This window comes from Podarcis pityusensis (genome assembly GCF_964106645.2).
Source record: "Podarcis pityusensis genome assembly, chromosome: 7".
NCBI classification, from domain to species: domain Eukaryota; kingdom Metazoa; phylum Chordata; class Lepidosauria; order Squamata; family Lacertidae; genus Podarcis; species Podarcis pityusensis.
Window position 1 is genome coordinate 80,795,579 of NC_138031.1, and position 13,892 is coordinate 80,809,470.

At 38.7% G+C, this 13,892-nt stretch overlaps 1 protein-coding gene across 7 annotated transcripts in view; it reads right to left on the minus strand.

Annotated features, from left to right (window-relative positions):
- Positions 1-1,058: 1,058 nt before the first annotated feature.
- SLC12A7 (solute carrier family 12 member 7) overlaps positions 1,059-13,892 on the minus strand; it is a 97,488-nt gene continuing 84,654 nt past the window's right edge. For 6 of the 7 annotated variants that reach the window (XM_081014671.1, XM_081014668.1, XM_081014669.1 and 3 more), the window contains exons 21-25: positions 13,599-13,706; positions 11,839-11,955; positions 8,537-8,718; positions 2,277-2,410; positions 1,059-1,787 (exon numbers count right to left, since the gene is read on the minus strand). In XM_081014671.1, coding sequence (XP_080870797.1) covers positions 1,696-1,787; positions 2,277-2,410; positions 8,537-8,718; positions 11,839-11,955; positions 13,599-13,706 — 633 coding nt within the window. In that variant the 3' untranslated portion in view covers positions 1,059-1,695. The remainder of the gene's footprint in view (positions 1,788-2,276; positions 2,411-8,536; positions 8,719-11,838; positions 11,956-13,598; positions 13,707-13,892) is intronic. The other variant, XM_081014670.1, reaches the window with a different exon arrangement.

Genomic DNA, 13,892 nt, shown 5'->3' on the forward strand with positions numbered 1-13,892 from the left:
TCATCTGCCCCAGCTGCAACAAAACATGTCTCTCCTGTAATTATCTCTACAGACACAGCAGGCACTGTAACTCTCCAATTGTTTGACATAACCCTTGAAGGCACACTCTTCCATTGTCTCCCAAGACGGATGCCAACCTAACTTAAGCACAATACATTTTTAAATGTGATAAAGGTTTGATCTAGTAAGTAATTCAATATTCTATTTATTTGCATTTCCACCCCCTCTAAAAAACCCCCCACAAAAGTCATTAAAAAACACTTAAGGTTTTTCTCATGGTGAAATTTCCAGAATTTTCACTTTAACTAAGTAATATTAATAACACTGCTGGTGCTGTTACCAAGTGCACTTATTTTGCACTCAACAGCTGCTGTATTTAACTCTCAGTTGCTTGATTCTACCTACATCTGTACGAAATATCTTATTTATAGTATTTCAGTTTCGCATTTGGGTCTCCAAAAGAGCCCCCTTCCAATATTGAGTAGAAATATAAAGTTATGCTTTTGGTGCAGGAAGTCAGGGAAGTGGAACAGTCATGCTACTGCCCAAGAGGATGGAGGACTGATAGTGGGCTTGTGTTGATCTGGTGAAGTCAGGGGTTTACCAGAAATTTGAGGAAGAAGCAAAACTCCAGCCACTCCCTGCCTACTAAATGAAATGGGTACTATGCAGCTTATAGGTCGGCAAGTGTATTAGAGAACAAATTTTAGACTTTTATTTTGCCATTTATAGGGTCCAGTCAATATTGCTTAAGAGCAGAATATTCTTAGTTGTCAAGTTTTTGCATTCTGATGTCTTCCATTTCCCTACAGCAGCTGGACATGTGTAACTTCAAAAGCTTAAATGATTTATTCTAGTGGATTTCTTCCTTTCTTCTTTCCTAAAAACTAAGAGCTGGGGTTCAAAACCTTAAAAACAAGACACTCCAAAACAACACTCTAAAAATAAGATTAGATCTTGCTGCATTTGTATGTGAAGTATTATTATTTTAAGGTAGACTCAGCTTTCAGCAACAATTTAAGCCTCGACTCATAAGGGCCACTTTCAAGTAGTCAAAATTGTGGTTCCTAAATCAAAGGACTTTTATTCAACCAGTGATCTTTAATTAAAATACAATGCTAAACAATTCACAGAGTTGTGGATTAAAATGAATACAGAACCATAGAGACTTGGTCAGGAGACAGAACCTGCTTCCGGTCAGCAGGGTCAATGGTACAAAATATGTAGGCCAGACTCTTATAAAATGGTTCCTGGAAGCCCCATTTCTTCGTTTTCTTTTTTAAAAACCATCATTATAAAAAGTAGTACAAACTTAGGAGTCTGTTCCTATGTCCAAGAAGCAGCTATTGTATCTACTAGGAGCTATGTGCAAAAAGTATGCCCCTCCGTGTCCCACCCTAATCCCCAGAACAACAAAAAAAATCGTCTCCCAGTTTTCTACATTAAAAAAATATACAAGCATATAATACATTTATTCAATAAAGACACATTTTAGAGAGATCTATGTAGGAAATAAATTTGCTGACATAATTTTATAAAAGAAAAAAGAGAGGATTCAACTGTTTGATTCTATTTTGTATGCAATAAATAGGGCTGGGCAAAAGTCATTAGTCCCAACAAGATTTGCCAAAGTCCCACATTTAATTCCGGAAACAGATGTTATGTGTAGTGATATCGGTGTGTTCAGTAAAATTATTAGGAGTAAATGGTGATAACTTCACGACCTCCTCCTCGTACCAAGAGCACTCTGTTCAAGCCTTCTGTCAAAACTTCCAAGAACTCCATATCTGGATGTCAAAGTAGTCAAGGTTTTAAGACCTGGAATAAAATTGTACCGAAACCTTATGGTGATTATATACTTCCCCTTTTCACACCCAAACTGCATCTCTCTTAAGGTATGTGTTAGCAAAACATACTCAGCTTGCTTTGCCCAACTTCATACCTCTGATGAGCGATGATCTCACTGGGCAAATCACTCTCATTCCCAAATTCAACTTCAGTTCCACAAGGGAAAGTAAAATGGGAATTTCTGTTACCTGTTATCAAATGTAAATTGTAGATTTATCCGGAAGCAGGAAGTCTGAGATTTTATCATTATGTAACTGACTTCCCACGCTGTTATTAAATCACTTATCTCCCCTGCATAATAGGTCAACTGCCTTTATTTCATACAGTTCTATTCAATATTTCTCTCATCTTATTCTAATATGTCATAACAGATTTTGGGTGTTGCTGGATGGCTGCTTTGATGCCTAAAATGAACCAAAAAAGGATACAATTTTCATCCCCATGCCTGTTTTTTGGAGGACCAGGCATGTTCAGTAACACCAGTTGGGCATGTTGTGACTTGTTTAGCACAACTCCATTGAGCTTGACGGCAGTGTGCATCCTTCGCACATTCGACTGGTTCCTACAACATAGCAACAATTAGAGATGGATCAGCCAGCACAATCTTACTGGTAAGTGCAAGGAAAAAGCTACTGTTGCAGCCAAAAAAATCTTAAGCCATACAACATAGCAAATGCTTAGTAATCAGCAGGTAATGCCATGACATTTCCTAAAAATAAAATAAAATACTTGAGCCCAGTGTCTATGAAGTCTAGTCAACTGTTGGGCTTGTGGACTGGATTGAGCTTTGGAAACAAATATATCTGGCCCTTCTGTAGACCTGCAAAATTTAAATCAAGGAGTGATAAAACATTTTGTTCCAAGTAGCATAGAATTGTTATTGTTTTTGCACTTTTTCTAAGTCAAAAGGCTGCCAAAGTTAATTTACTCCTTTAAGGGTTCTTTCATCAATGACTTCTTCATTCTTACATTGACACAGAGCAAGGGCAAGAAACCCATTTTTTCTCAGGGAATCACATTTTCCACCAGGAATAATCTGCTGAGAACTGCCTAGTGGCACAGGAGACTTGCTCCAGCCTGATTATTTTGGTTCCCCTTCTCTGTATTTGTTCTAATTCTGCAACATCCTTTTCTAAGGTGTGGTGACCAAAATTGCACACAGCATTCCAGGTATGGTCACAACATAAATTCACATTTCCGTATTGGTAGTTTTATTTGGTAGTTTTTGGTAGTTTTATTTATTATAACCCTCAAACTTAATTTTACCTTTTTCTACAGCTGATGCATACTGGGTCAAAATTTTAACTTAGCTATTCCACAGCAGACTCCAACATCCCTACTATCCTGCCCCAGGCACTGTCAGCTCAAACCCCATTAATGTGTGTGTGGAATTAAGTTTTTTGCCCTCATGTGCAAAAACCAAAACAAGGAAAGGAAGGCAGTGAGCTGCAACTGGCCAAGGAAGAAGCCTCCGTAATATTTTTCTGCAGTGCTCCAACAAAGAGAATTGCCTCTGAAGGTGGAAAACTTTTTCCAAAATGTTTTGGGCATTAACAACATTTTCTTGCCCCAATGTGCAACACTTAAACTGAACTGTATTTGCCATTTTAATATTAATTCTCGGGGGACATAAATGTCACTGGAGAAAGAGAACCAATAAATTAGGCTTAGATTTCTGTACAGTGTGTGCCTAATTTTAGACATATTATATGCTCAGCTGCTCCCATTAACATAACAGTAAAGTTTTAAAGTACATTGATTGTGAAAATTAAAGGACACAACTTTATAGAACAATAACAGCTGCTATGTTACCTTCGAAAAACTCAAAAGGCAGATGCCATTCTTCTTATGAATAAAGTAATGGGCAATACATGCCCTGGAAGATTCTCCAACTGAGGAGTTCCATCACATTTTTCAAGGGTGGCGAGGATACAAAAGTTAACTGTTAGGTTCCTTTTGCCCTTTATTTTTGTTTCTTATTCTTTAAATATAACATGCTTTGGAACAAGCTAGGGTACAAAGCCAATTTCAAGCCATGACTTAGTATCTTTGCTTGTTCTGAAGCTGTTAGCCATAGTTTCCTGGTCCAGAAAACAAGCGTTATCTGGAGTCTTCCTCGTTTGTTTGCTCCTTCATGTCAAAGGAGGGACAAAGAGGTCTCACGGACAGCTGCAAGGCACATTCATACCTTGCCTTATTAACCCAAGATATGATCATCTAATTGCAGCACTTGCTCCTGACCTAGAGAATTGTGGGAGCACAAGAGCCCTGCTACATACATATGCAAGGAGTCAACTACATAAGCCTAATCAGGGGTGTACAGTCATACTTCGGGTTACAGATGCTTCAGGTTGCGTTTTTTCGGTTTACGGACCGCTGAAACCCGGAAGTACCGGAAGGTGTTACTTCCAGGGTTCGGCGGTTGCACATGCGCAGAAGTGCTAAATCGCACTTTGTGCATGCACAGAAGCGCCGAATCGCAACCCGCACATGCGCAGACGTGACGCTGCGGGTTGCAAACGTGCATCCCACACGCAACCCGAGCGTCCACTGTATATTGAACAGGTCATGGGTTTCTGTGTGCATGACTGGTGACAGTCTGTGATCTGCCACATGGCTGGATTTTGTGCGTTCAAGAAACCAGATCCACGGGCAGAAAGCTTTCTGCAGGCTGATCACATCTGCTGAATCAAGACACTTAGGAGCCATACAATGATTATGGAGGATGGATATGTAAAAAGACATTTAAAAAAAAAATGTGAGAGAAACATCAATGCTATGTGTGAAGATTTTTGGTATAAAGAACTGATGACTCACACAGAGGGAAAATCAAAGAACAAAATGACAGGGATATTCAACAAAAAAGAAAAAAAGGCGGGTGAGAGCCCTTAGTAGTGCTTCAAAGCAGGGGGATGGAAGAAGTCACAGGAGAACAAAAACTTGCATCGCAATCACTTTCATGAGGTTGAATGATCTGCCTCAAAAATGACTCATTTATCCACATTAGTTTCTTTTTATAATCTTATCTGCTGCTATGCCCCCCCCCCCCCGTGGGTGGAGAGTTTGAAGGTATGCAATATTGCACACCATTCTTACAAATTAAGCAACTGAACACAATATAGCTTAACAAACTCATGAGATTAATATCTGCATCTATCTTTCCCACTTCTTAATTATTATTATTTTTAAATCACCTTTATTGTCATTGTTATAATCTTTGCAATTCTGTCAATGTTAGCTTATCCAGAAACTACTGTGCATCTGGTTATTGAGATAATTAAGGGGAAAAGTTGCACCCATGGGATTTTGATGAAGGAAATGTCAAATGTTTTATACAGGCAAATGGTGACCTTCATTTTATGAAACACATAATGTGATTTACTCTGAATAAAAGTAGTAATAAAAAAGAGGCACCTAGCTTAGAAAAAGGAGAAAAGCATAAAAGGAAAATATGACAGGAAGGCTAAGCCATCACATTCACATGCTAAAACATAATGCACAGACCCAGTGAAGATTCAAAAACAGCTAATTTGGAAAAGGCATGCAACAACACTTAAACAATAAAGCACAGAAAGCAGGAATAATAACCTAAATTAAATCAAATTCAACTTACAGATTTCCCCATTCTCTACATGGAAGAGAAACAAATGTGCAAAAATATTACATAGCTATATGGCATATTTTTCTAATATAGCACCTTAAAACACAATATAACTTTATTCATTTCCTAAATATTTTAATCACTAAAAATTAGTATGTCTTGTGTGATTTTTAAAAACAAACCATGGCACACATTCCTAAAAGAATGGAAACGTTTAAATTGTCCCCTGTTCATATTGTACAACAGTTCTGCACTGCTCTTAAAGTTGCCCCTCTAATCTTTAAGTGATTTCCTGCAGTGTTAAAAGTTCAGGGGCAGACACAGAGATGAAACTATGCAAACAAGCAACTCCTGAGTTTGCACACTCCCTTTCCAAAATCTTCCTTCATCTAAAAAAAGAATAAATTCTGACCCAACATAATATTGTATTCATCTATACTTGCAGCATTTAAAATGCCTACTCTTAAATTTTCTGTTTCTTTAGTTTTTATTTCCAAAGCTTTTTATTATGGTGCTTTAGTTTTTAGCTTTTACTTTTTGGCTTTTTTTTCATGTTAGTTATGGTTTTCAACCCTCTTTTTGTAATTGTTTAATGTGGTCTGCATTTTTTTTTGCAGTTGGCTTTTGTCTTAATATATTTTTCCTCCCCACAACTCCTTGATGGCAGATGAACATCATATTTGGAAGGGATTGGATATTTTTCACCTAGAGAGAGAGGAGAAGCAGGGAGACTGTAGTTTGGGCTAGCAGCTTCCTACCTCTTGAAGAAACAGTATCTGACCACATCAGCTCTCTTCAAAAGGCAGCAAGCAGTAAAAGACAAAGCTGTATGATTGCAACTGAGCATTCAGGGACACAATACCGTATTTTTCGCACCATAGGACGCACCGGACAATAGGACGCACTTTGTTTTAGAGGGGGGAGAACAAGAAAATTTTTTTTCCCCTCTCTGCCCAGCGCCCCTTCAGTTTTCCCCCTCTTGTTTTCCCGCTCTAAAACAAGGTGCTGTTTAAGCGGCTACCTTGGAAGCCTGGAGAGCGAGAGGGGTCGGTGTGCACTGACCCCTCTCGCTCTCCAGGCTTCAGGTTCCTTTCGACCTGCTCTTTGGGGCTGGCGGGGGGAAGCCCACCACCAGCCCCAAAGAGCAGGTCAGGGAGCAGCGGAAAGGCGCAGCGGAGAGGCTCCTGCCATAGCCGCACGTACCTCTCCAGCCGGGAGAGGGTCGCGGGGCTATGGCATCTTCGCTCCATAGGACGCACACACATTTCCCCTTCATTTTTGAAGGGGGAAAAGTGCGTCCTATAGAGCGAAAAATACGGTAATTCTGCAGCTACTTGGCCAGATTAAAACGAACCTATTCGGTTTTTGCCATTGCCACGGCGTTCTTAAATTGGACAATCAAACATAAATTAAAGTGGTGTAAATTTTCTTTCTGAGAGATAAGCAACCACAACAGTAACCTTACCAAAGGCCAAAACAGTAACTTCTGACGCAGATAGGTCAGCAGGGAAAGTTAACAGGGAGACATAGGAACATGTTGCAAGTACACACACATAGGTTGCAATGCTGTAAACCATAATGCACATGAGGCTTTCTAGATCAGTGTAGAAACCCACTTATGTCTTTTCTATTACACTATTATTAATCTTCCTAACAAATCACCTGTTCCGCCACCGTGTATGACAATTACAGATGTGAAGTCGGTTACTTTTATTAAAAAGCTCAACCCATTTTCACATTTCTTGCTACAGAAATCTAGCAAATGCTCCACTGTCCTAGTTTATGACAGAAATAATATTTATTGTTGTGTAAATAAGGCTGGACCTAAAATCATTTCTTCAAATTACAGAAAGAATCTATATCAATTCTGCTTTATTTTAAAGGAAATCAAAATCTAAATTGTACAGAAAACATATATCACATTTTTTTCAGATTTAGTGCTAACTTTGTAATGCTTTATAAATTAAACTTATTTTTATGTTCTGAAATTAATGTATAAATGAGGGTTTGGATAGCAAATTTCTAAAGAACGTAATGGGTAGTACTTCAAAACAACCCATGTACAATAGAGGATAAACATAATAAGCCATGTTGGGACACATAACCATGTCTTTTATTTCCATAAAAATAAAACACAACGTTGTTGTTTTTTCAATCTGTAGGTGCCGCCAAGTCCTGGCAAGGATTACTAGGATTACATCGCCATCTAGTGGTTGTGAAAAACAAAGTGGTTCCCTTCCTTATAATACCACTGAAATAATGATGTTGCTATGATACCAGGCCACGCAAAGCATAAAGGTTTTATAGAAGGAAACACCCCTGTTTCTAAAGATATTCTGTCTTCTTTTACATTTCACAGTTATGGCTCCTGCTTACTCTTAAGCCTTCAAACTAAAACTCAGCTCCTGCTGCACTCAAGAGAGCAGAACTGAATATAAGATAGGTAAAGGTAAAGGGTCCCCTGACCATTAGGTCCAGTCATGGCGGACTCTGGGGTTGTGGCGCTCATCTCGCTTTATTGGCCGAGGGAGCCGGTGTACAGCTTCCAGGTCATGTGGCCAGCATGACTAAGCCGCTTCTGGCAAACCAGAGCAGCGCACGGAAACGCCGTTTACCTTCCCGCAGGAGCAGTACCTATTTATCTACTTGCACTTGGACGTGCTTTTGAACTGCTAGGTTGGCAGGAGCTGGGACCGAGCAATGGGAGCTCACCCCGTCACAGGGATTCAAACCGCTGACCTTCTGATCGGCAAGCCCTAGGCTCTGTGGTTTAACCCACAGCGCCACCCTCGACCCAGAGAATAATTAGAAGACAATTCTGATCATGCAAGAGCAAAAGTAGTACTGGGAAGAGGGCTAGTAGTGTGTGTATAAAGAAAAATAGAATTATTTATTTCTTCAGCATGGGATTTTATGATTTTAAGGCATTTACACCTCCAGAATCTAACTGGCCAATGTATTCTTACCGCTTTCTTCCATGAGCTACCATTTCTAGAATGGTATAAACCCATTCTAATCAATACCATTAAATGTTAGTGTGGGTTTGATCAATGTTATCAGTATTTAATGCCTTAAGTATCTACTTACGGTTTCATACTGAAGATATCCTTGTAGCTTGACAGACAAGCTTCTTTATTTTTATGCTTCTCGGATATAAGCTTTTCTTTTGTCCAGGTCATTTGTATTTTGTCTGGTGTAGCAACAGCAGTGTGAGATTTGACCATTCCTGTTGAGCGGGATGCCGTGTTCCTATCATGGATCAATTGAGCCTGATCAAACACAAACAAGCAATGTAAAGATCAGCATTTTGGCAAGTCAGGGAACTCAAGGCTGGCAGAGGCCTGTAAATACCATGTAAATACTTTGCTTGCTTGTACATAAAAGCAGTTCATGTTCAGCTTATGAGAGATGCAATGTATTCAAGATGTTTATTCACCAGTTTAATGACAATAATGGTTGACATTATTAGTTCTAAATGAGGATGGGGGGATCATTCCATAGCCCATAGAGGAGTAGAAATAATGTATTTGACCCTGCAGATACATTTGTCTGTGATAGGATGACTTACATGAAGGCAGCTGCTCATTTTGAAGAATAAAAATATATTTATACACACATATGGTACAGAACACACATTTTCCTGAGAGCTGCACTTCACAGATTGATTCTGTGGCAAAAGTGAACCCCGTGGAGGCACATTCCAATGTCTCTTGAGCCAAACGTATGCCAACAACCATGCTTTCAATTTCTTTCCTAATGATTTATAGGATGGAATTTGCCTTTTATTCCCATTCTTTGCTACCTCTTACATAACCAGCTCCTGTTCCAGAAGAGGACCTCTCTACTTATCATACGACTGCGGAGTTTACTCAGGCTAGTGAAGTCCCTTGTCAAAAACTATGCCAACCAGATCACCTCTATTTGCTTGTTGACGCTCTCAAAGAACTCTAATACGTTAGTAAGACAGGACTCAACCTTACAGAAGCCATGCTAGTTCTGCTTCAGCAAGTCTTGTTCTTCTGCATACTTGGTTATTTTATCTTTAACAATACTTTCCACCAGTTTTGCTGGGACAGGCAAGCTAACCTGCATATAATCTCTAAGATCCTCCCAGGATCCTTTTTCAAAAACTGGTGTTACATTGGCCATTTTACAGTCCCTGGGTATGGGGACTGACCCGAGAGACAAATTACATATTTTTGTTGGGAGATTACATGATAATATAGCAAGCCACTTGCCATTCAATCCTATTTCCATAGATGGCGCTACTGTTCTTCAGACAGAGCAACATGACAGTAAAGTGTGAAAGTTTTGGCTCAAGGAACTTCTGAAACAAAATCTGGCATTTAGGATACTACAAAGCCAGGGCTTTTGATTACTGAAAGTTACAGCTCTGGTGTAAAATCTATACCTTTCTAAGCCTGCCCAAGCTTAAGTGGTATAAACTTTAAAATTAAAAGCTGTCACAAAATAGCAAGCTCACTGGTTGTAGGAACTTGCATCACTTGTCACCAGAAGTCACAGCCACCATCCAAATTGTTCATTAATATCTCACCTCCATATTCATCATATTACCCGCTATCACAATAGATGAGGTGGGAAGACATTTTAACAGCATCAAAATATTGATATTTGAGTACTATGAAATGTAGCAGCATAGAAGGAAACACTGCACAATAGAATTATTCTCTGGAAAGGCTCTGTATGTCACCTTAGTATCACAGTACCTGTGAATACAAGTCTGCAACACCCTATATATTATATGTAACCAGTTCAACCAGAGAGCTTTTTCATTAATGTTTGCATCAATGCACAAAATGCTGAAATGCTATAATTCTGTCACAAAGTCTTAATTACATTACTGAATTATCCTAAAACTAGTTTGAGTTAACATGTATGCATTTTCGCTTATACAGTACTGCTTATTATATTCCTTAATTTCATTAACCGAGAAACATTCTACTTTTATATTGACAAACTATTTGTCAAAGAATGCAGAACAGTACAATGAATAATGAAGTAATAAACACAACAATCTACCACACTAGTGTTAACAACAAACAATTCAGACTTATTCCAAAGAGGAGATACTATCAGAGGGATAAAGCCAAACAATATCCAATGAAGGTATTAACATTTAGGTTAATGTTTTTATTTTTTAAAAAAAATACCTCAGGCTTTAAGACACAAATGATAATTACTGACGTCAGTTACTGCTGGATTGAAAACATTAAAGATCTGATAAATCATGTGATTTAAATACAACATTTTAAAAGAACAGAAAGGGGTGACATTTACTAAATTCTAATTTTGGATTATTTTGTTATCACTTCAAACACACAACTACACTGAACCTACTAAAGGTGATCTACAAAAGGACATTCCACATTGCTAAGAACTAAAATTAGGACATCCGGGTTTGAACACAAGGAGCCACACTTGAAGTGCCATTTTTAAAATTATAACCGGGCTTAAAGTGTATTACATGTATCATGGCATTCTGTAGAACGTTAAAGGCAATCATTATTTCTATATGAACAATCAAGATTCAGAAACACAAAATTATTGCTGAAGTCTACAAACTTAACAAAATGAGAGAAGGGCTACAATTTTGCACACAGCTGAGTGTGATAAAGCTTGAGATTTCTCATAAATATTGGAATTGTGGTAGATTGTGATCAGTGATTTGGCTTCTAATTTCAAAGATCATGTTTTTTAAAAAATAAAGAACCTTATTGTTGTATGTTTCCTGAAGGGAGTGTCTTGAGTGCTAACCTGCATAGCCTTTAAATATTTCTGTTAAATATTGCCTAGACTTGTTTGATTGGTTCAGAGTGACAATTCTGGTGGTCCTATGATTTCTTCAAGGAAGAAATCACTGCAATAAATATAACTGCAGAATATTTATGAACATTTATTTATTTATTTATTTATTTATTTATTTATTTCCTGGATTTATTCCAGGAAAGTTCTGAAAACAACTTTCCAAATTTCTGTCTTTCCTGGAAACTCAGAATTTTGAACACGCGTGTTCTTGTGTGGAGAGCAGTACCACAAGTCTTTCTTTAATGTACATAGTATTGATACCAGATTCAGGGGGCTTCCCCTATGAACATAAGACTTGAATACCATGTTGTTCAACCAAGTGATTCAACTAAAGGGTGGGGGGAGAGATTCAGAATGGTCTATTCTGAAAAGCTGCACATTGAAATTTTTATTTTAAAAAACCCATCTGCTTTTATACCGTAGGAATGGTACTCCCTACATCTAATAGTGTAATTAGTAAGAATTAGAGCAGGTTAGTGGTAGTAATTAGTACAGCTATGGTTTACAATGGCACTGTAAGTGTTGTCATGGGAAGGGAACAGTCAGGTGGGTACAATTTCTACCTCTTCCTCCTGAATGTCATTAGGTAGCAGATTGTCTACATCTTGACCAATACATTGTGGGCTAGAGCGGCTCTTCTTTCTGATTGAGCCACGAGACTCATCAGTGATGCTCTGAATCTGGGACAGGAAGGTCACCAGGCACAACCGGAAAAAGCATATCATTAGCTCATAAAATACAATGGCACTTATTAAACAACAGAAGGAACCATAGTACATCTAAACAATGGGTACTGCAGTGGGTAACTTATCATGGATTGCAGTGGCAGGTTCCTTACTGCCCCCACCTCCCGTTAAGGGACAGCAAGGATGCTGACCTGAGGCAAGGAGTGCAGTGGTGCTCCTCCCCATCATATGATGCTTTCTGTGCTTAAGTTAGTTTTCCAATATGAGAGTAAATCTGAAAATCCGAAGACCCTACGGACATAGTGAAAGAGCCAAGGATTTCTTTAAAAAGAAAATTTGTCTGCTAATCTGTTGGTAAAAAGTTGAAGAAGCCCGCTAATTAAAATGTTGATATAAGGGATTGGAAGTCATAGGTTGGGCCTCCACTCTAGATAGGGTAATTCTTGTTTCAAATCAGTGCTGTCCTTTAATGTTTTCAGTGAAAAAAATATTCTAAAGGGAAGTCTTTTATTAGAACAAAAACTGTATTTTTTTGTATTTTATAACCATTTCTGATCTTCACCTTCGTAAGCATGTACTTGTGGATTGATTCCTCTTTGATATAAATGGCACTGCTCTTGTAGGTAATAATATTTTTATGATTTATACCCCACCCATCTGGCTGGGTTTCCCCAGGCACTCCGGGTATCTTTCAGCATATATAAAGCATAGTGAAATATCAAACATAAAAAACTTCCCAATACAGGGCTGCCTTCAGATGTCTTCTAAAAGTTATGTAGTTCTTTATCTCTTTGACATCTGAAGGGAGGGTGTTCCACGAGGGTGCCACTACCACGAAGGCTTTCTGCCTGGTTCCCTGTAACTTTGCTTCTCGCAATGAGGGAACCACCAAAAGACCCTTGAAGGATGACCTCAGTGTCCAGGACTGAACGATGGGGGTGGAGATGCTCCTTCAGGTATACTGGGCCGAGGCCGTTTAGGGCTTTAAACGTCAGCACCAACACTTTGAATTGTGCTTGGAAACATACTGGGAGCCAGTGAAGATCCTTTAGGACCGGTGTTATATGGTCCTGGCAGCCACTCCCAGCTTAGCTGCCGCATTCTGGATTAACTGTAGTTTCCGAGTCACCTTCAAAGGTAGCCCCATGTAGAGCACATTGCAGTAGTCCAAGTGGGAGATAACCAGAGCATGCAACACTTTGGTGACAAAGTCCATGGGCAGGTAGGGTCTCAGCTGGAGTACCAGATGGAGCTGGTAGACAGCTGCCCTGGACACAGAATTGACCTGCGCCTCCATGGACAGCTGTGAGTCAGGGAGAACAATGTAAATCCAAGTGACATCTTTCACCAATTAATAAATATAGGATTGAATCTACTAGAAAGCACTCATTCAGCAAACCTAACTAACATGAATGCTCCTGCTCATTTCATAGCTGGGCTCATCATGGTGGATGATGCTTCATAAGTTAAAACAGCTGCCCCAAATAATTTGATGCCTTGGATAGCTGTTACACCTTGATTACATTTCTGATACCTTGGGGAAGGCCAGTAATGACCTCATTAATTAGCACCAGAGTTTGGGTTTGCTCATACATTATTTTTGTTGTTTTTAAAAATAAGAAAATAAAATTGATTACCTCTCTTTCCCTTTCATTTTTAGAAAGCTGCATTTGCTTTAGCATCTGAGATCTCTGTTCCATCACAAGGGTCTTCTCATACGTAAATGCTGAAATATCATTTTCAAACTGGAAAAACAAATAAATGTTATTTGCAATATAAAGAAACCACATGCTAGTAACCCTGATGTTTGGGTCAATCCCCTGAGACTACCCCAAAAGCAAAGAAAGAAAGAAAGAAAGAAAGAAAGAAAGAAAGAAAGAAAGAAAGAAAGATGATTTAAAAAAAAATTTAAAAATGAAAAAGGAAGCATT